This window comes from Lissotriton helveticus, chromosome 8, assembly GCF_964261635.1.
Source record: "Lissotriton helveticus chromosome 8, aLisHel1.1, whole genome shotgun sequence".
NCBI lineage: Eukaryota > Metazoa > Chordata > Amphibia > Caudata > Salamandridae > Lissotriton > Lissotriton helveticus.
In genome coordinates, this window is record NC_136069.1 from 252598512 (window position 1) to 252616249 (window position 17738).

General features: G+C 47.0%; 1 protein-coding gene across 1 annotated transcript in view; it reads left to right on the forward strand.

Moving 5' to 3' along the window:
• The window catches only part of LOC144772576 (inhibitor of apoptosis protein-like), a 92240-nt gene that overhangs the window by 60794 nt on the left and 13708 nt on the right, over window positions 1–17738 (forward strand). Inside the window, exon 4 of the mRNA XM_078657004.1 lies at window positions 1921–1999. Within this exon, the coding sequence (XP_078513130.1) occupies window positions 1921–1999 (79 nt within the window). The remainder of the gene's footprint in view (window positions 1–1920; window positions 2000–17738) is intronic.

Consider the following 17738-nt stretch of genomic DNA (forward strand, 5'->3'; position numbering starts at 1 on the left):
GAAGGGTACCCACTCCGAAGAACGGGGGTGTAGGAGGTCCTCCGGATCCAGGAGGTCTGACTGGGCATCGCCCCATGGTTCTGTGGGCGGGGGAGGGTCGTGGGGGAGGGGTGCCATGCCCTCTTGTGATCTGAAGTCCCGTCAGATCCGACCTGGGAATAGCGGAGGCTGCGGGGAGGCTGCTGCACCCTGACCCTCTGCAGGCATCAGATCCGGTGGGGCTGAACCTGTTGGCATAATGGGGGTTTTGGTGTCCTAGAACACCTGCTTTAGCCATTCAATGCATCCAAGTCTATCCCCTCAGGGTGAGGGCGTTTGCGCAGTTTCTCAGGGGGAAGAGTGGAGGCCAGCTCTGGAGGTTTGGGGCGGAAGGTCCCGGAATAACTTCCCTCGCAGGGAGGGGTTGAAGGCACTACTGTGCCAGGTCCATTAACCTCTTCTCTAAAGGGGCCACCGCCTCTGAGGCGGCCCTTACAAAAGTCGTCAGTGAGCGTGAAATATTGATATTCCTCCTCATAGTAGTTGTCGAACTCCTCCATATTCTCAATCCGGAAGAGCGGAGGACCAGAGGTAGGTATCGGGTAAGTAGGGTAGATAACGTGGTGGCCACCCACCAGGTGAGAGGACTTGTAAGGCTGGGATGGGGCCCAAGAATGAAGTCCTTAGAGAGGGAGGCGAACCCAGGTGAAGGCAAGGGTCTGGTTGAAGTACAGGCGCAGGCCCCAAAACACGAAGACCTACTCTGCTAAACCTGAACCCAGAAGGAGGCTCCAGACACCCTTGCACCATTAGTGCTGCACCCGGAAATGCGGGGGAGGAGGGTATTCAGACCCTGCCCACACTGGTGAAAAAGGTAGTAAGTTCAACCGTGCAGACTAAACAAACGCACTTCTGTAACACTGGCTGGGAAAAAAAAAACCTGGGCTTGTCTGCAACTGATTGGCTGAAAGAGCAATTCCAGTTTGGGCCGGCGAGTCCGTGCGAGACAGCAGACGTGGACGGAGGCGCTCGGCGATGGCCGCAACTGCTGCAACCTCCAACCGCGTCTTGCTGAAGAGAAAGTGCCTGACAGGAAAGGAGGGAGGCACGCCCTCTGGTGGTCGGCAGACCGCCGCACACTCCCCATCAGCAATCAATCGTGGCCGCGTTGGTGCGACGGAGCGCTCCCGCGGCCATTTAGGAAGAGCAGAAGCTCTAATCAATCACACCGCAGCCATAAAGACTAAATGTACATCAAATACAATTTACAGCTACTGATCAGAACAATCCCAAGCAGCAAATACTGAGGGAAGCGCACTTAACTGACGAAGGCTGCCAGCAGCGAAGAAAGAGGAAGTCCAGCAGGGATTGTTGGCAGTTATCGTACCATGAGGCGCCTGATTGGTCGATAGACTCTAACACGAACTTGATTGATTTGTCTCTAAGCTTCATGGGAAAGGAAGTCTTTGTTGGTGTTTACTATTGGTTTTGAAGGGCTGCTGGTTAAAATAAAGAAGAAAGAACAGCCTAATCCTTGCCTCCAGGTCCTGACATAGAATTGGGAATTCACCGAAACTACAGGTTAGAGTAATGAATCCCACTTTTCACCCTTGCAGTGAGCATACACATCCAAAACATTTTGTTTTCTAAATTTGACATCATAAAAAATAACTTCTGGCCAAGGAACTAAACATGAACGCTGCCCAGCTGAGCCAAAGTGGTAGCGCATTTAGCTAACCCTAGTCATGAACACAATGTTGTTAGTTTGTAGGGAGTGTCCTGTAATGGCTCGATCGGTGGGAAGAGCTAACATTCCCACACTCTAATCTGAGTTTGGTTCAAGGTTACCCATTCTGTTTATCCACTGGTCATTGTCTGACATTCTTTGTAAAGTACATTTTACATGGATTAATACATATTTTAATTAAATTACTATTTCAGGTGTGAGTATTTGTTACTCATAAAGAAACAGGAGTTTGTCGATCAAATACAAGCAAGATTTCCTCATCTTCTTGAGCAGGTAAGATGATTTTATGCAGGGCTGTACACAAATAATAAAGCTGATATTCTGTTTTGCCTTCACTTTAAATGCATTGGTTACTATATTTAAAGGCATTGTTTGAAGTAAAAGCTCATGCTGTTCGAGGCATGTGGGCTGCTAAATTCATATCTTAGCATTAGATCGCCGCCTAGTGTTGGGTCCGGATGATCGCACATTGTTGTCCTGGAAGAGTCTTCGAAGTATCCTGAGATAGGTGGCTCCTCCCCTGGACTACAGTGCGCATGGGCATCGGCTCCATCCCCAGATTGTTTTTTTCCGCCATTGGGTTCGGATGCGGTCTCGACGTCTCTCTGTCGGAACCGAGAAAAACTAACTTTTTAAGGCCAAAAGGCCTTGTTTTCATAGCGTCGGTATTGTTTGCGTACGGTCTCGAGCTCTTCCGTCTCTTGGAGTCGGAATCGGCGGAGTGCTTACGCTCTTCGGACATCGAGGCCTTCTCATCGCGACACGACTGCAACTTTACAGCATGGAGCGGAGTCCATTTCAGCTCTGTCCGCTCTGTGGGTCCAAATACCCACATATAGATCTGCACCCGGTCTGTAACAAATGCCTTTCGCCAGACCATGACGACGGCAACTGCAGGGCCTGCGCGAAGTTCAGGTCCAAGAAAACACTCAAGATTCGGCGCGTGGTGCGCCTTGAAGCCAGACAAGCGGCCCCGGATCCAGAAAACATCTTCGGCGACCAAGAAGACGAAGACCAGAGTCATCATCTTCAAATCTCCCCGCCCGAGACGGAGGTCGAGGCAGATCCGGAAGACGGCGACCGAGTCGCGGGTCGAGGCCTTGAATACGTCGAAGAGGTAGGGGACGTCGAAGAGGTTTATGGGGCCGCGGAAGATAGCTCAGGGGACGAGCTATGCCCCGAAGGTTACGAAGATCAAGATCGGGTCACGGGATCGCCTGTCGGCCTTACCCTAGACCCCGTACCGCAAGCCACGGCCCCGCCTTCCGGCCCGGCCACGGACACACTTGCTGGGCAGGCCGTATCGAAACCGAAACCTACGGTATCGACTACACCTAAAATGGCCGACCCGAAATCGAAACCGAAACTTATGGATTCGAGCACACCTAAGATGGCGGCCGTATCACAGAAAACGACCAAACCCGCTGCTTCGTCGACTCCGTCGACCTCCGGTCCACAGAAGTCGAAGAAATCTGTCGATTCCACTGTGTCAAAATCGACGCCGGAGGAGGGATCCTCTAAGAAGGGTGGTCGGCACGGGTCAACCGCTGCGGCGCCGTCAAAGCCCGCAAAAGCCAGCGAAACGGCTCCGGTTCCGACTGGGACTCCGTTAGTCGGACGCGTGGTGGAGACAAAGTCACACGGATCGAAGGCTGGTACATCTGCGCATCGGTCCAAGGACTCTGGGTCGGCGGCTGCGGCATCATCGTCAAAGACTCAGAAGGGACACCAGGACGTCGGATCCGAGGGCAAGGTCAAGACCTCCTCGTCGGCGCCAAAGGCCACTGCAAGTGACACGTCCCCCATCGCCTCTTCACTGCAGAGAATCAGGGAGAAGGCCTCGGCTACGTCGGCTCCGATGCCATCGCCACAGAAGCCGATGGACATTCCGGTGAAGCCTGCGGGTAAACTTCTCTTCCTTCTGCCGCCAAAAGAGGCGCCGAAGGCCTTTTCAACGAAATCGACGCCAAAGAAGTCGGATTCTTCAACGGCAGGGGCACTTTCAAGTCGGGTACTCGACTCGGAAGAGGATTCGGAGCGTTTTATCGACGCAGACACGGGCAAATTGACCCTTTACAAGAGGAGGATCACTTCACAGCCAGTGGACTCCTATGTCATCCCCCTCAAGAAGAAAAGGTTTCCTCAGGACGCTTCAGGCCTCATGGAACCCATCCAGCCTCCTCCAAGAAGGAGCCCAACTCCTTCCCCAGAACAATCTGAGGGTGAGGGATATAATGAAGATGACCAGTACACTTTCCCTATCAATGAACCAGATGCACAGCCGGATTCATATGATGACATTGGTGACCAAGGCACCCAGGATGTGGGGCAAGACCCACAACCTGACCCACAGCCTTTCAGTGCACGTGCATCCCCAACTGAAGATTCAGCAGGTTTTCATGCACTCCTTGAAAGGGCAGCTGCTAATCATGATGTGGACATGCATGCTGACCCAGTAGAAGAAGACTTTCTATTTGACACTTTTTCAGTCTCTGAAAGGACAGTAAAGACACTGCCTATGCTCAAAGGGGTCCTCAAGCACGCTGCGGACATCTTTAAGGAACCTACCAGGGCGAGAGTGGTCAATCCACGTATCGAAAAGAAGTACAGACCAGCACCTGCAGACCCTGCATACATTCGGGGACAGTTGCCGCTTGACTCCCTTGTGGTCGCAAATGCCCGCAAAAGGGCCAACTCCCAAACAACGGGTGAAGCTCCTCCCCCGGATAAGGAGTCAAAAGTGCTAGAGGCAGGGGGTAAAAGAGTAGCTGCGCAGGCTGCCAATTTCTGGCGTATTGCAAATACACAGGCACTCTTGGCACGTTATGATAGGGCGCATTACGACACCCTAGAGCAAGTTTTACAACACCTGCCTCCGCAGTTCCAAGAAGGTACCAAACTGCTTCTAGAGGAGGGCAAACTAATCTCCAATGCAGCCATAAAGTGTGCACTTGATGCAGCAGACACAGCAGCTAGGGCCATTAACACTAGCGTCATGCTGAGACGACAGGCGTGGCTCCGCATATCGGGGTTTAAACCTGACATACAAACAACCATACTTAATCAGCCAGTCAATCCTGATAGACTGTTTGGTCCAGATGTTGACACCACCCTTGAAAAGATTAAAAAGGACACCGAAACTGCTAAGTCTATGGGGGCACTACAATCACAACAGTTTCGGGGCAATAATTTTCGTCGCTCAGGTGCACGTGGAGTCACCAGAGGACAGATGGGTCAACAGTCACAATTCTCTAGAGGTGGAGCACAATCCTCGTACCCCAAACAGAACAAGGGGGGTTACCGAGGAAACAGCACCAGAGGACGCGGCAGAGGGAACAACAACTCCCGCTCCTCTGCCCCAAGCAAACAGTGACTCTCTGTCACTGCCCCCCGACCACTTAACACCTGTCGGGGGGAGACTGCAGCAGTTCCTGCCCGTCTGGAGAAACATCACCACAGACAGGTGGGTGCTACAACTTGTACAGTACGGTTATTGTCTAGAGTTAAGATCCACTCCACCCAACATTCCACCAAGGCAACGGCCTATGTCCGCAGAGCACTTGCACTTATTGCAGCAAGAGGTAGTGGTGATGCTGCAAAAAGGCGCAATCGAGCTCGTGCCAGTGGAGGAGGAAGGCACAGGGGTGTATTCCCTGTACTTCCTTATTCCAAAGAAGGACGGATCTCTCAGACCCATTCTAGATCTACGTCCCCTCAACCTGTATATACTGTCAGAACATTTCCATATGCTCACGCTGCAACAGATTCTTCCCTTGTTAAACCAGGGGGACTTCTTAGCAACCTTAGACCTCAAGGATGCTTATTTCCACATACCACTACACCCGTCCCACAGAAAATACCTCAGGTTCACTATCCAAGGCAAACCTTATCAGTTCAAGGTCCTACCCTTCGGAGTCACCACAGCCCCAAGAGTGTTTACCAAGTGTCTGGCGACAGTAGCGGCGCACCTCAGGAGGCAGGGCATCCATGTCTACCCCTACCTGGACGACTGGCTCGTTCAAGCCAAGTCGGAACAACAGTGCGCCGCGGACATGTCGGCTACCATTCACCTCCTTCACGATCTGGGGTTCTCGTTGAACTACCCAAAGTCGCACCTTCAGCCGGCACATGTCCGGCAGTTTCTAGGCGCGACGATCAATACCCTGACGGCCGTGGCTCAACCAAACCAAGTCAGGATAGACAGCATGCAGTCTCTAATCCAGAAATTCAGACCACAACACTCACTTCCAGCAAGAGTGTTCATGCAGTTGATAGGCATGATGGCCTCCTGCATCTTCATAGTCCCTCACGCACGGCTACATATGCGCCCGCTCCAGGAGTGCTTAGCAAATCAGTGGACACAGGCTCAAGGACAATTAACAGACCTAGTGTTGGTTACCAGTCGGGCATACGACTCTCTGCATTGGTGGACTCCACACAACCTTTGCAAGGGCCGACTGTTCCAGGAGCCAGTGCCGCAGATTACCCTGACAACGGACGCATCTCTCCAGGGATGGGGAGCTCATCTGCTCACTTACACAGTGCAGGGACTATGGACGACGCAGCAACAGAAGATGCACATCAACTATCTGGAACTGATGGCAATCTTCATGGCGCTCAAGTCCTTCATTGTACATCTGTGCAACAAGGTAGTGTTAGTCCGGACGGACAACATGACCGCGATGTACTACATTCAAAAGCAGGGGGGCACCCACTCGCCACAGCTGTCTCATCTGGCTCAGGGCATGTGGCGGTGGGCCATTCAGAGGAACATCTTCCTCATGGCAGAACACCTCCCGGGCAAGGACAATCCGATGGCGGATCTGCTCAGCAGACACAGCCATCAAATGCACGAGTGGGAGTTACACCCATCTGTACTCCACCCGTACTTCCAGCAGTGGGGTCATCCGGAGATAGACCTGTTTGCAACAAAGGAAAACGCAAAATGCCAACACTTTGCCGCCAGGTTCCCTCACCCACAGTCGCAGGGGAATGCGATATGGATGAACTGGTCAGGCAAATTTGCGTACGCTTTTCCGCCAGCCCCTCTGATACCGCTGGTGGCAAGAAAGCTAAGGCAGCACGCGATGACTCTCATCCTGGTTGCTCCAACGTGGGCGCGCCAAGCATGGTACACCACGTTCCTCGAACTCTCAGTAGTGCCGCATCAAAGACTGCGCCTCACGCCCAGACTTGTGACGCAGAACCATGGAGAAATTCAGCATCCAGATCCGCAACAGCTCAACCTGGCGATCTGGCTCCTGAAGTCCTAGAGTTCGGATACCTTAACCTACCTCCAGAATGCATGAACATCATCAAGGAGGCAAGGAAGCCTACTACCAGAGCATGCTATGCTGCAAAATGGAAGCGTTTTGTCATTTACTGTACAGCCAATGACATCAACCCGCTAGATGCATCTATCCCTAACATCATTTGTTATCTGCTACATCTGTACAAGTGCAATCTGGCGTTCACTTCTATTCGGATACATCTATCCGCCATCGCAGCATATCTTCAGAATAGGCAGCATCTCTCTGTCTTCAGGGTGCCTGCCATTAAAGCTTTCCTTGAAGGTCTGAAACAAGTCATTCCCCCAAGAACACCGCCAGCTCCGGTGTGGAACCTCAATGTGGTCCTCACCAGGCTGATGGGACCACCGTTTGAACCACTGCACTCGTGTGAACTCCAGTTCCTAACGTGGAAAGTGGCTTTCCTAATTGCTATTACGTCACTGAGGCGTGTTAGTGAGCTGCAAGCGCTCACAATCCAAGAGCCATTCATTCAGATTCATCCAAATAGGGTAGTGCTACGTACTAACCCCAAATTCCTTCCGAAGGTGGTGTCACAGTTTCATCTCAACCAAACTATTGACTTACCGGCATTCTTCCAAAACCCACAAACGGTGGCGGAGAGAATGCTCCATACGTTAGACGTACGGAGGGCGTTGATGTACTACATAGACAGAACACAACACTTTAGGAAAACAAAACAACTTTTTGTTGCCTTCTCACCACAGCACAAAGGCAACCCTATTTCCAAAGCAGGAATAGCCAGGTGGATTGTTAAGTGCATCCAAATATGTTATCAAAAGGCCAAGCGCACTTTAACGATACCCCCAAGGGCGCACTCCACACGCAAATTGGGGGCATCCATGGCTTTCCTAGGGAACATTCCTTTAGAGGATATTTGCAGAGCAGCCACGTGGGTTACGCCACATACCTTTACAAAACACTACTGTGTTGATGTGCATTCCAAGCAGCAAGCTGCTGTAGGACAGGCTGTTCTCAAGACACTTTTTCAGGTTTCTGCAGCTGGCACGGGCAACCGCCGCTGATGGAGGGACTGCTATGTATTCTATGCTAAGATATGAATTTAGCAGCCCACATGCCTCGAACTGAATATGCTACTTACCAGTATGCATCTGTTCTTGGCATGTAGGGCTGCTAACATTCATATCGCCCACCCTCCTCCCCGGTGCCTGTCGCAGCTGCAGATATACTATTGTATTCAATCATTAGCATGGACATCCTTTACACTTTTCACTCCATCTTCTGCCACAATGGCGAAAAACAATCTGGGGATGGAGCCGATGCCCATGCGCACTGTAGTCCAGGGGAGGAGCCACCTATCTCAGGATACTTCGAAGACTCTTCCAGGACAACAATGTGCGATCATCCGGACCCAACACTAGGCGGCGATCTAATGCTAAGATATGAATGTTAGCAGCCCTACATGCCAAGAACAGATGCATACTGGTAAGTAGCATATTCATTTCATTTGCCAAATGTCAACTTTCACCCCTGTATATTTGTCGCTACCTCTCCAATTGGTAAAAGAAATAATTTGTATTTGGAATGGGGAATTGGACTAAAAAGTGCTTTAAGTTACTTACAATTCAATGAGATGGAGCTTGGCATCCCTTCTTATTTGTAGTTCTTTGTTGACTTTTTCTCATTGGGCACGGTCTTCTGTTTCAACTGCCCTATCCAATGGACAAGCAGAGGGTGTCTTGAACAGTGAATCTATCTTTCTAGCCCTTTAGATTCTAGAAGTATGGTGATCACCACTTTTTTTTCTCCAATTAAACAGTGGCTATTGGTGCCACCATAACTCGCGGTAGGTGCTCCTAGTAACTATAGATGACTCCTCACTGGAATCGTTTTATTGCAACTGAGCTATTTTATTTCACAAGTCCCTGCTTGGATGATCTAGTTGGAAGTAGCCCACTATTTTGCCATTAATTACCAGAAAAAAAGGGACCGTTGTGGTACTGACTGTGACCCTAGTAGTTAACAAGGAATACCAGGGAAAACTTAATAAGTCACCACAGGTTCCAGAGAATAGGAATTCTGTTATTTTATGCGATAGGTTTATGGGATTGACAATTTTGAAAACTATAGCTCTGGACTATTTTAGGGGTGCCTACTTTTATTCTAGCGGTAACTGCAAACACAACAATGATGGACAGAATGTGGATCAATGTCACACATTCACCCCAGTCCAAAGATCTGGGCCCAAATCCATCGTTTTTCCACTCCACACCACCCTGGGTTAGACAATGGCGATATGCAAATCAGCGCTGACCCTGTGCCCCATGGGAACAGTCCAGTCCGAACTACAAAAGCCATGTCCTTCCCAGAACGGAAACAAGCATCCGAGGACCGGCCCGGTTTCGAGGTAACACCTCTCTTCAGCCCGGCTAGCTTGATTCCAGTGGTGTGGAGTGCCTGGGACTCACGTCTGAGCATCCCCAGTACACTTAGAGCGGTAACTGCAAACACAACAATGATGGACAGAATGTGGATCAATGTCACACATTCACCCCAGTCCAAAGATCTGGGCCCAAATCCATCGTTTTTCCACTCCACACCACCCTGGGTTAGACAATGGCGATATGCAAATCAGCGCTGACCCTGTGCCCCACGGGCCGGTCCTCGGATGCTTGTTTCCGTTCTGGGAAGGACATGGCTTTTGTAGTTCGGACTGGACTGTTCCCATGGGGCACAGGGTCAGCGCTGATTTGCATATCGCCATTGTCTAACCCAGGGTGGCGTGGAGTGGAAAAACGATGAATTTGGGCCCAGATCTTTGGACTGGGGTGAATGTGTGACATTGATCCACATTCTGTCCATCATTGTTGTGTTTGCAGTTACCGCTCTAAGTGTACTGGGGATGCTCAGACGTGAGTCCCAGGCACTCCACACCACTGGAATCAAGCTAGCCGGGCTGAAGAGAGGTGTTACCTCGAAACCGGGCCGGTCCTCGGATGCTTGTTTCCGTTCTGGGAAGGACATGGCTTTTGTAGTTCGGACTGGACTGTTCCCATGGGGCACAGGGTCAGCGCTGATTTGCATATCGCCATTGTCTAACCCAGGGTGGTGTGGAGTGGAAAAACGATGGATTTGGGCCCAGATCTTTGGACTGGGGTGAATGTGTGACATTGATCCACATTCTGTCCATCATTGTTGTGTTTGCAGTTACTTTTATTCTAGAGCATCCTCGGATACCACAGATGGGTAGAACAAAGTAAAGCCAGGGTGCAAGTGTAACTGTAACTTAAAAGTTTATTTTTAGTTGTGAGACCTGAGTGCTCCCTTACATTGTAGAACTGGCTGGACGCTTTTCCCATAGACTAACGTTGGCAGTATAAGGCTCATTGGTGAACAGAGTTCTAGCAACTACCTCAATGGTGCCAATGCACATTTAAGGTTAAATTACAGGCTGAAAAGATGCTAGGCCCTTCTGCTTTTCTTTTGTTTCATAGTTTATACACACTTTTTGCTTATCGGTCATTAAAGTTCCTTTTTTTTCATAAAGTAAAACGCTGACTAGACGTTGAGTTTATTATGTATTATTTAAGGTGTATAACTATATTTTGGGTTTCCAAGCCCCTTCACCAACGATCAATAGAGTCTGATAAAGTTTTAGTTATGTGATCGAAATTAAATTTTAGCTTGTCTGGAATGTTTGAAGAGAACCACAAGCCTAAGTATTTTATCTTTGAAGGTTGCCTGGAAAAAACGGTAGAATTGAAATCTTGTTTAAGGCAAAGTATATTTAGAGGGAGAACTTCACATTTGTCTGAATTAAGGTGATAGCTAGATAACTGAGAGAAAATATCAACCTGTTTCATAAAAGATGGAATGGAAGAAGGATTAGAACAATATAAAAGGATGTCATCCGCATAGACAGACATTTTAACATGGGCGGTAGCGAGCTGAAAAACGGTGATCTTAGTATCTTGCCTAATTTTGGCTAAGAAAGGTTCTAAAGCAATTATAAATAAAAGTGGAGATAGGGGGCACCCTTGACTTACACCTCTAAGGAGAGGGAAATAATCAGAGACTTTACCATTAACAAAGATAGAGGCTGTAGGACCAGAGTACAGTAGCGAGATAAGGGATATGAATTTAGGAGGAAGCCCTATCCATTTGAGAGTTCGAAACATAAAATCCCATCCAATCCTATCAAATGCTTTCTCAGCATCTAACGCTATGGCTGCAAAAGGGTAATCAAGAGAAGATGCTTTGCTAAGGATAATAAAAAAGGCTCTGGAATTATCAAAGGAAAAACAACCTTTTACAAACCCCAATTGTTCAGGGCCAATGAGATTAGGTAAAATAGGGTAGATTCGGAGAGCAAGAATTTTCGCAAATATTTTATATTCGATATTGACTAAGGAAATCGGATGGTAATTTGTGCAAAAAGACGGATCTTTGTTATCTTTAGGGATTAAACAGATCATGGCTTCCTGAAAAGTACCAGAAGAAGCGCCAACAGTAAGAAAAGAATTGAAAAGAATTACAAGACGTGGGAGGATTAGATTAGCGAATTGTGCATAGAATTCAATAGAAAATTCATCCGGACTTGGAGCTTTTCCCCTTTTTAATACAGAAACTACATGAGTAATTTTGGAAAGAGTGATCTCTTTGTATAATGAGGAAAAATCAACACTGGGAGGTGACGGATGATCAATAGAATGAAAATAGAAATCCAGGTCAATTGAGGACGGATGACGTTCAGGGGTGTATAAAGTTTTGTAGAAGGAAACAAACTCGTTTAAGATGTCATTGTCCTTAACTAAGGAGATACCAGCATTATTCCGTATGGATTTGATTCTAGTACGTTCACGTCTTACTTTTAAATAATTTGCCAATAACTTCCCCATTTTATTTTGACCTCCATGGTAACGCGCGCTACTCTTTAAAAGATATAAAGAAGCGGCTTTCATAGAAATCTTATTAAATTTAGCTTCAATAAGTTTTTTTAGAGAAGATTCAGAATTTGAATGATAGTAAGAATACTCAAGTTGTTTAATCTCAGCAAGCATTTGGGTCATTTTAGCTTCAAAGTATTTCTTTTTACAAGAAACAAAGTTTATAACAAAGCCTCTGGCAGCCGCTTTAACCCCTTCAGTGCTGCGCGAATTTCGCTGCAGTGCTGAAGGGTCATAAATCACATTGACTCATGACGGAAATGTTCCGTCATCAGCACCGGAGCACCGACGCTGATGACGGAACCGTTCCGTCATGAGCATGGAAGGGGTTAAAAGAATCCTAAATCATAACAGGAGAAGAGTTTGGAGTAGAATTTATTGAAAAGAATTCGGAAGCAAATGAGGTGAATTGGGTTGTAAAAGTAGGATCAGCTAGTAAGGTATTATTAAATCGCCATCTACGGGCATGTGGAGTGAAGGGTAACAAATCAAAATCTTCAAAAACTGGAGCGTGGTCCGAAATTAAAATAGATCCTATTTCGGAATGGGAAACCTGTTGAGATAGGGACTTACTAAAAAAGAGGTAATCTATTCGGGATTGTGAGTGATGTGAAGGGGAGTAAAAGGTATATTCTCGAGTGTCAGGGTTACAAAGCCTCCAAACGTCAACTAGGGACTTGCGTCGTATGGTGGAGGCAAATTGGGAATCCATCTTAGTGTTGGAAAATCTAACAGAAGAGTGTCTATCCAATATAGGGTCAAAAACCTGATTACAATCGCCTCCAAAAATAATATATGTATCATTCATCAAAAGAAGCTTCTCAGATATAAGAGTCCAGAAAGCAGTATCAACATTAACTGGTGCATAAGTGTTAAACAGAACTAAAGGAATCTGATCTATGAGAAGCTTGACTATTACCCATCAACCTTCCGAGTCACATCGAGATGGATACCTGATATTTTTTATGACATAAAGTAGAAACTCAATTTTTCTTGTCTAAGGCTTGAGAAGAGAAAACATTACCAACCCAACCTCGCTTTAATTTAGATGCTTCAGCATCGGATAAATGTGACTCCTGAATTAGCGCTATGTCATCATTTAGTTTAGATAAATGGGTTAATACCCGTTGTCTTTTTATGGGATTATTTATACCCTTAACGTTCCATTTAACGACTCTGAATGTAATTAATCAAAATTAACTTGAACAATTATTATGTAAGTAATAAAGAGTAAGCTTTTTTCTGAGAAAATTGTATGAACTTGAAACAAAAATATAAAGTTAAATTTAACTTGAACAGTTGTTATGCAGGAAATGGAAAAACTAAAGGTAATTATGAAAGAAAGAATAAGGTGATAAGAAATGAAACATGAGTTCCAGATTAGACAAAAAAGAGAAATAGAAATAAAGATTTCATCCAAGGGAAAAGGAACAGAGGAAGAAGGAGAGGAGAAAAAGCAATGAAAAGGGAGAGAGAGGACAGGAGAGAAGAAATCATGAAATAAAAACAAACAATATAACAAACAACATATGAGAATGCATACGAAAGTCTAAAAGACATACCACAAAAGGACAATGAAAGTGGGGATGGAGGAACCATATTGGGGAAAACAGCACAATGGACAGAATACTCCAAGAGGACACAGCAAAGGGAGAACAACCTCCAGGTATAAGATGGAAAGTTCATACATCAAGGGGATCACAGAACCGCACCTGATAAAAAGAAAAAGAAGACATTAGGAGGGTATCTTAGGGGAAAACAGACTACATCAGAAATTAGGCTGAAAACAAATAACAGCAGACAGAGGTGGGATAATCAAAAAACATTAAACAATTATAACCGAGGAGCCTCCATGGAATCATCCCTGCAGGAGTTGAGGAATTATTGAAGAAGTGCAGGATCTTCATAGTTTGTCGTTTTGTTATTATAAGTCACTTTGAAGAGACACGGATGAAATAATCCATAACGTGCATTCAGGGAATGAAGAGCAGGTCCCATGTCCAGAAACTGTTTGCGACGATCTGCGGTAGCTTTAGCGTAGTCTTGGGCGAAGAAGAGATTGGCGCCATTCCAGGTAAGCTTCCCCTTCTGTTTAGCCGTCTGAATAACCTTAATCAAATCTGTATACTCTAGATGAATAACCTTAATCAAATCTGTATACTCTAGAAAGTATAAAATAACACCTCTAGGTTTCGTTGAAGAGGATGCTAAATTGGCAGAACGAGAGGGTGGACCTAATCTGGTTCACCGGTGGATCCCTGTCCACCAAGGATTTTCAAACTAGCTTGGCCAGGGATAGAGGACGATGTACTCTCCCTTCTTAATAGCTCCTTGGCAAAAGGGCAGGTCCCCACCAATTTTAAGGAGGCTCGCCTGATTCCGCTTCTAAAGCAGCCTGGGGCTGATGCCAAGGTTTTGAAAAACTTTAGGCCCATCTCACAGTTGCCGTTTTTAGCTAAGGTAATTGAACAACATGTACTGCCTGTACTCTCCTGTCATCTTGAAAACAATCCTCTCTTAGAACCTAATCAAGCCGGCTTCAGGGCTCATCACAGCACGGAATTGGTCATGGTTTCCGTGCTGGATGACCTGAGACTTAGGGCAGACAATAAAAACCCATGTGCCCTGGTGCTGTTAGACCTCTCCGCGGCATTTGATACAGTCAACCATGATCAATTATTGTCGCGGTTGAAGGATCTCGGTATTCAGGGCACCGCACATGCCTGGTTGGCTTAATTTCTTGATAACCGCTCTCAGAGAGTCCAACTAGCAAACCTGGTCTCTAACCCAGCAGGTCTTACATGTGGAGTTCCCCAGGGCTCAGCTCTTTCACCCCTCCTGTTTAACGCTTATCTGCAGCCCCTGATCTCTGCACTGAATCAGATGGAGTGCCGGATTTACAACTATACTGATGATACCCAGATCATCATTCAAATTGACAACTCATCTGAGATTGCAAAACATATTAAAATTCACAGTCAATTGGATGACAGCCAACTCGCTAAAGATAAATCCAGATAAAACAGAGGTGCTGGCGATTACCACAGCGTCCAGCCCCTGGAATGATCTTCTTTGGCCTAATGAATTGGGGTCTTCTCCGGAACCAGTGGTGGCTGTGAAACGTCTCGGCATTCACATAGATGTCAAACTCTCTGTCTAAATAAGTTTCGGCAGTCGTCGGCACTTGCGTGGGCTTACTAGGACAATTGCGCATACTATCTCCTCTTTGGACCTCGGACATGCTCAGACGGGTGGTGTCAGCAATGATTCTGGCGCGGCTGGATTATGGCAATTCTCTGTATGCCGGCCTCCCTCAACAACTGCTGGCCAGACTACAAACAGTCATGAACGATGCAGCCAGATACATTTTTTAAAAACCTAGAAGGACACACGCCAATCCACTGCTACGCGAGCTTCATTGGCTCCCAATTAGGCAGAGAGTCAAGTTTAAGGGCCTCTGTATCACGCATAAAGCCCTGTATGGACAAGCCCCAAGTTACATCAGGGAGCGTTTAGTTCCCTATGCTCCCATAAGGACCTTGCGATCGGCAGATGCCGCATTCCTGGTTTGCCCAAGCTTCAAACTCCTCACTAGGAGGGCGAGCCTTTTCCAATGCAATTCCTATAGCCTGAAACAACTTACCAGCGAGCCTGCGCAAGGAAACAAGTCTACTACCCTTTAGAAAAAAGCTTAAAACCATGCTTTTTCAGGAGGCGTGGGGTATGTCCTAGCGGCCCTTCCTCCATCTTTCCATCCTGCTCGTGTGTATCCTCTGACAAGCGCTTAGAGACCCCTGGGTGATAAGGCGCATTATAAATCCAAATTAATAATAATAATAATAATAATAATAATGGATGTGCACGTTGAATGTTCAATGGAGGAGAAGTTGGAAGACCGAGAAGAGTTGGCAGGAAGGATTGAAAGAAGGATATAGGATTAGGACCTTCAGTATGTCGATTGTTACGTCTGTTGCGGTTTTCCAAATTTTCAATCTGTTGTTTGAGTGATTGTATTTCTTTGTGCATTCCTGGAACCTGGTCAGAGATTGCCTGCACTGAGGACCGTTTCTTCTGAAGATCTGCCTCTTGTTGCTCAGTATGGGACCAATTATCCTCAAGACTCTGAAGTCGAACATTCGTTTCGGCCATGTACGGTTTAAGTGAGCGTATTTCTTCAAGAAGAAGTTCCATAGAAATAGAAGAGGGCGTGTTGGTGGGAGAAGGAGAATTTGTTTTCACTCGTTTTCCTGATACCGAAGGTACTTTAGAGTTGGGTTTAGCGCCTGGTCGAGAAATAGCAGGAGAGGAGCCCTTGAGACCAGTAGGTTCAGTAGATGCGTCATCCATAGTTTCCTGTAGCACACTGAAAGGATTATTGTCCTCTACAAGCACGCAGGTAGTGCTAATAAGTTGAGTGTTATTTTGGTTAGAGCGGGCCATTGTCCTCGTAAAAAGATTGGAGAAAAATATCAGGAGAAGCTCACAAGACCCTGGAATGGCGTGCCAAAATTTAATGGAAAGGTTTGAGAAAAAGGCAAAAATTCAGGTAATATATGTTAAGTGAAGCCTTCAATCACCCAAGCGCATATAAATTCGTAAGTCATGAAAAAGCAAAGAACCACATTGTTGTAATCCAGTGAAACCAGTGGAAAAACGAAAAAAAAATTAAATCTAAAATGGTGGCCAGGGAGATGACATTCATTGCTGAGGAAAGAAGAAAAACTGCCAAAGACGCCAAAATTAGACCAAATGCCGTATAAATCAGGAGGCAACGTGAAGAAAAGGAGATTGGTTACTTAAAGTCCTCAAAAAACGTTGAGTCATTTTAGGGCGAGATACATGGGTAAATAGGTGCGGGAAGCCCAGAGAGCCTCAAATGCTCAAAGTGGCGGCCGCGACTTCGGGACGAGCTGCAGTCGTAATACAATGCCAGGAAAACATATTGCGAGCACACCCCGCTTCTCCTCGTTGATGCCAGGTCATACAGGAGGAATTCCGGTTTCGGAATATGCGGCTCCGCGACCTTCAAAACAGCAGTATGCACCCAGAGGAGTCTCGGCTTCCTACGCCGACTTGGAGCCTCTGAGAGCAGCGGCCATTCCCCTCAGCGTCTATACTACGCCCACCCCCCATTATGGATATCTTCACTCCATTTATAAACAGCCCTCCTGCCACCTGGAAACACTCGAGAGAATCAGAATTAAGGTTATTTCTCTTAATTTGGCATCAGAAATGGTCGAGCATAGGGTGGTGTCTACCTGCTTCAGTCCAGACAACTCTTTGACCTGCAAATGAAAACCCAAGCTAAAAAAAACGTTTCTTTTCCTCCCATAAAAATTCTACATTTCTATACTGACCTGTATGCACCTTACAGTTCATACATTATATGGAACTACAGAATGACAAGTGAGAGACTAGGTAAAAAAAAATATAGTGTATTTCCTATTAATACACCCTCGTTAACCCTTTGCCTGCTCATGACGGAACCACGCCGTCATGAGCCACGGGCGCCATGTGCTCGTGACGGCATGGTTCCGTCATGAGCAGGCTGCTCCGCCCACGCGGCATTGATTCCCAGCCTGTGCGAGCGAATTAGTGAGCAGGCGGGGCCGTGACGGAACCACGCAGTCATGAGCACTCGCCGCCCGTGGCTTATGACGGCGGGGTTCCGTCGCGAGCGTGGAAGCACCACGCTCACGCCAAGCGCCGCGGCGGAATCCGTGCCACAGCCAAGGGGTTAATTTTATGAGTTTATGCCTTATGTAAATAATGGTCATGAATTAAAATATGAGTTGA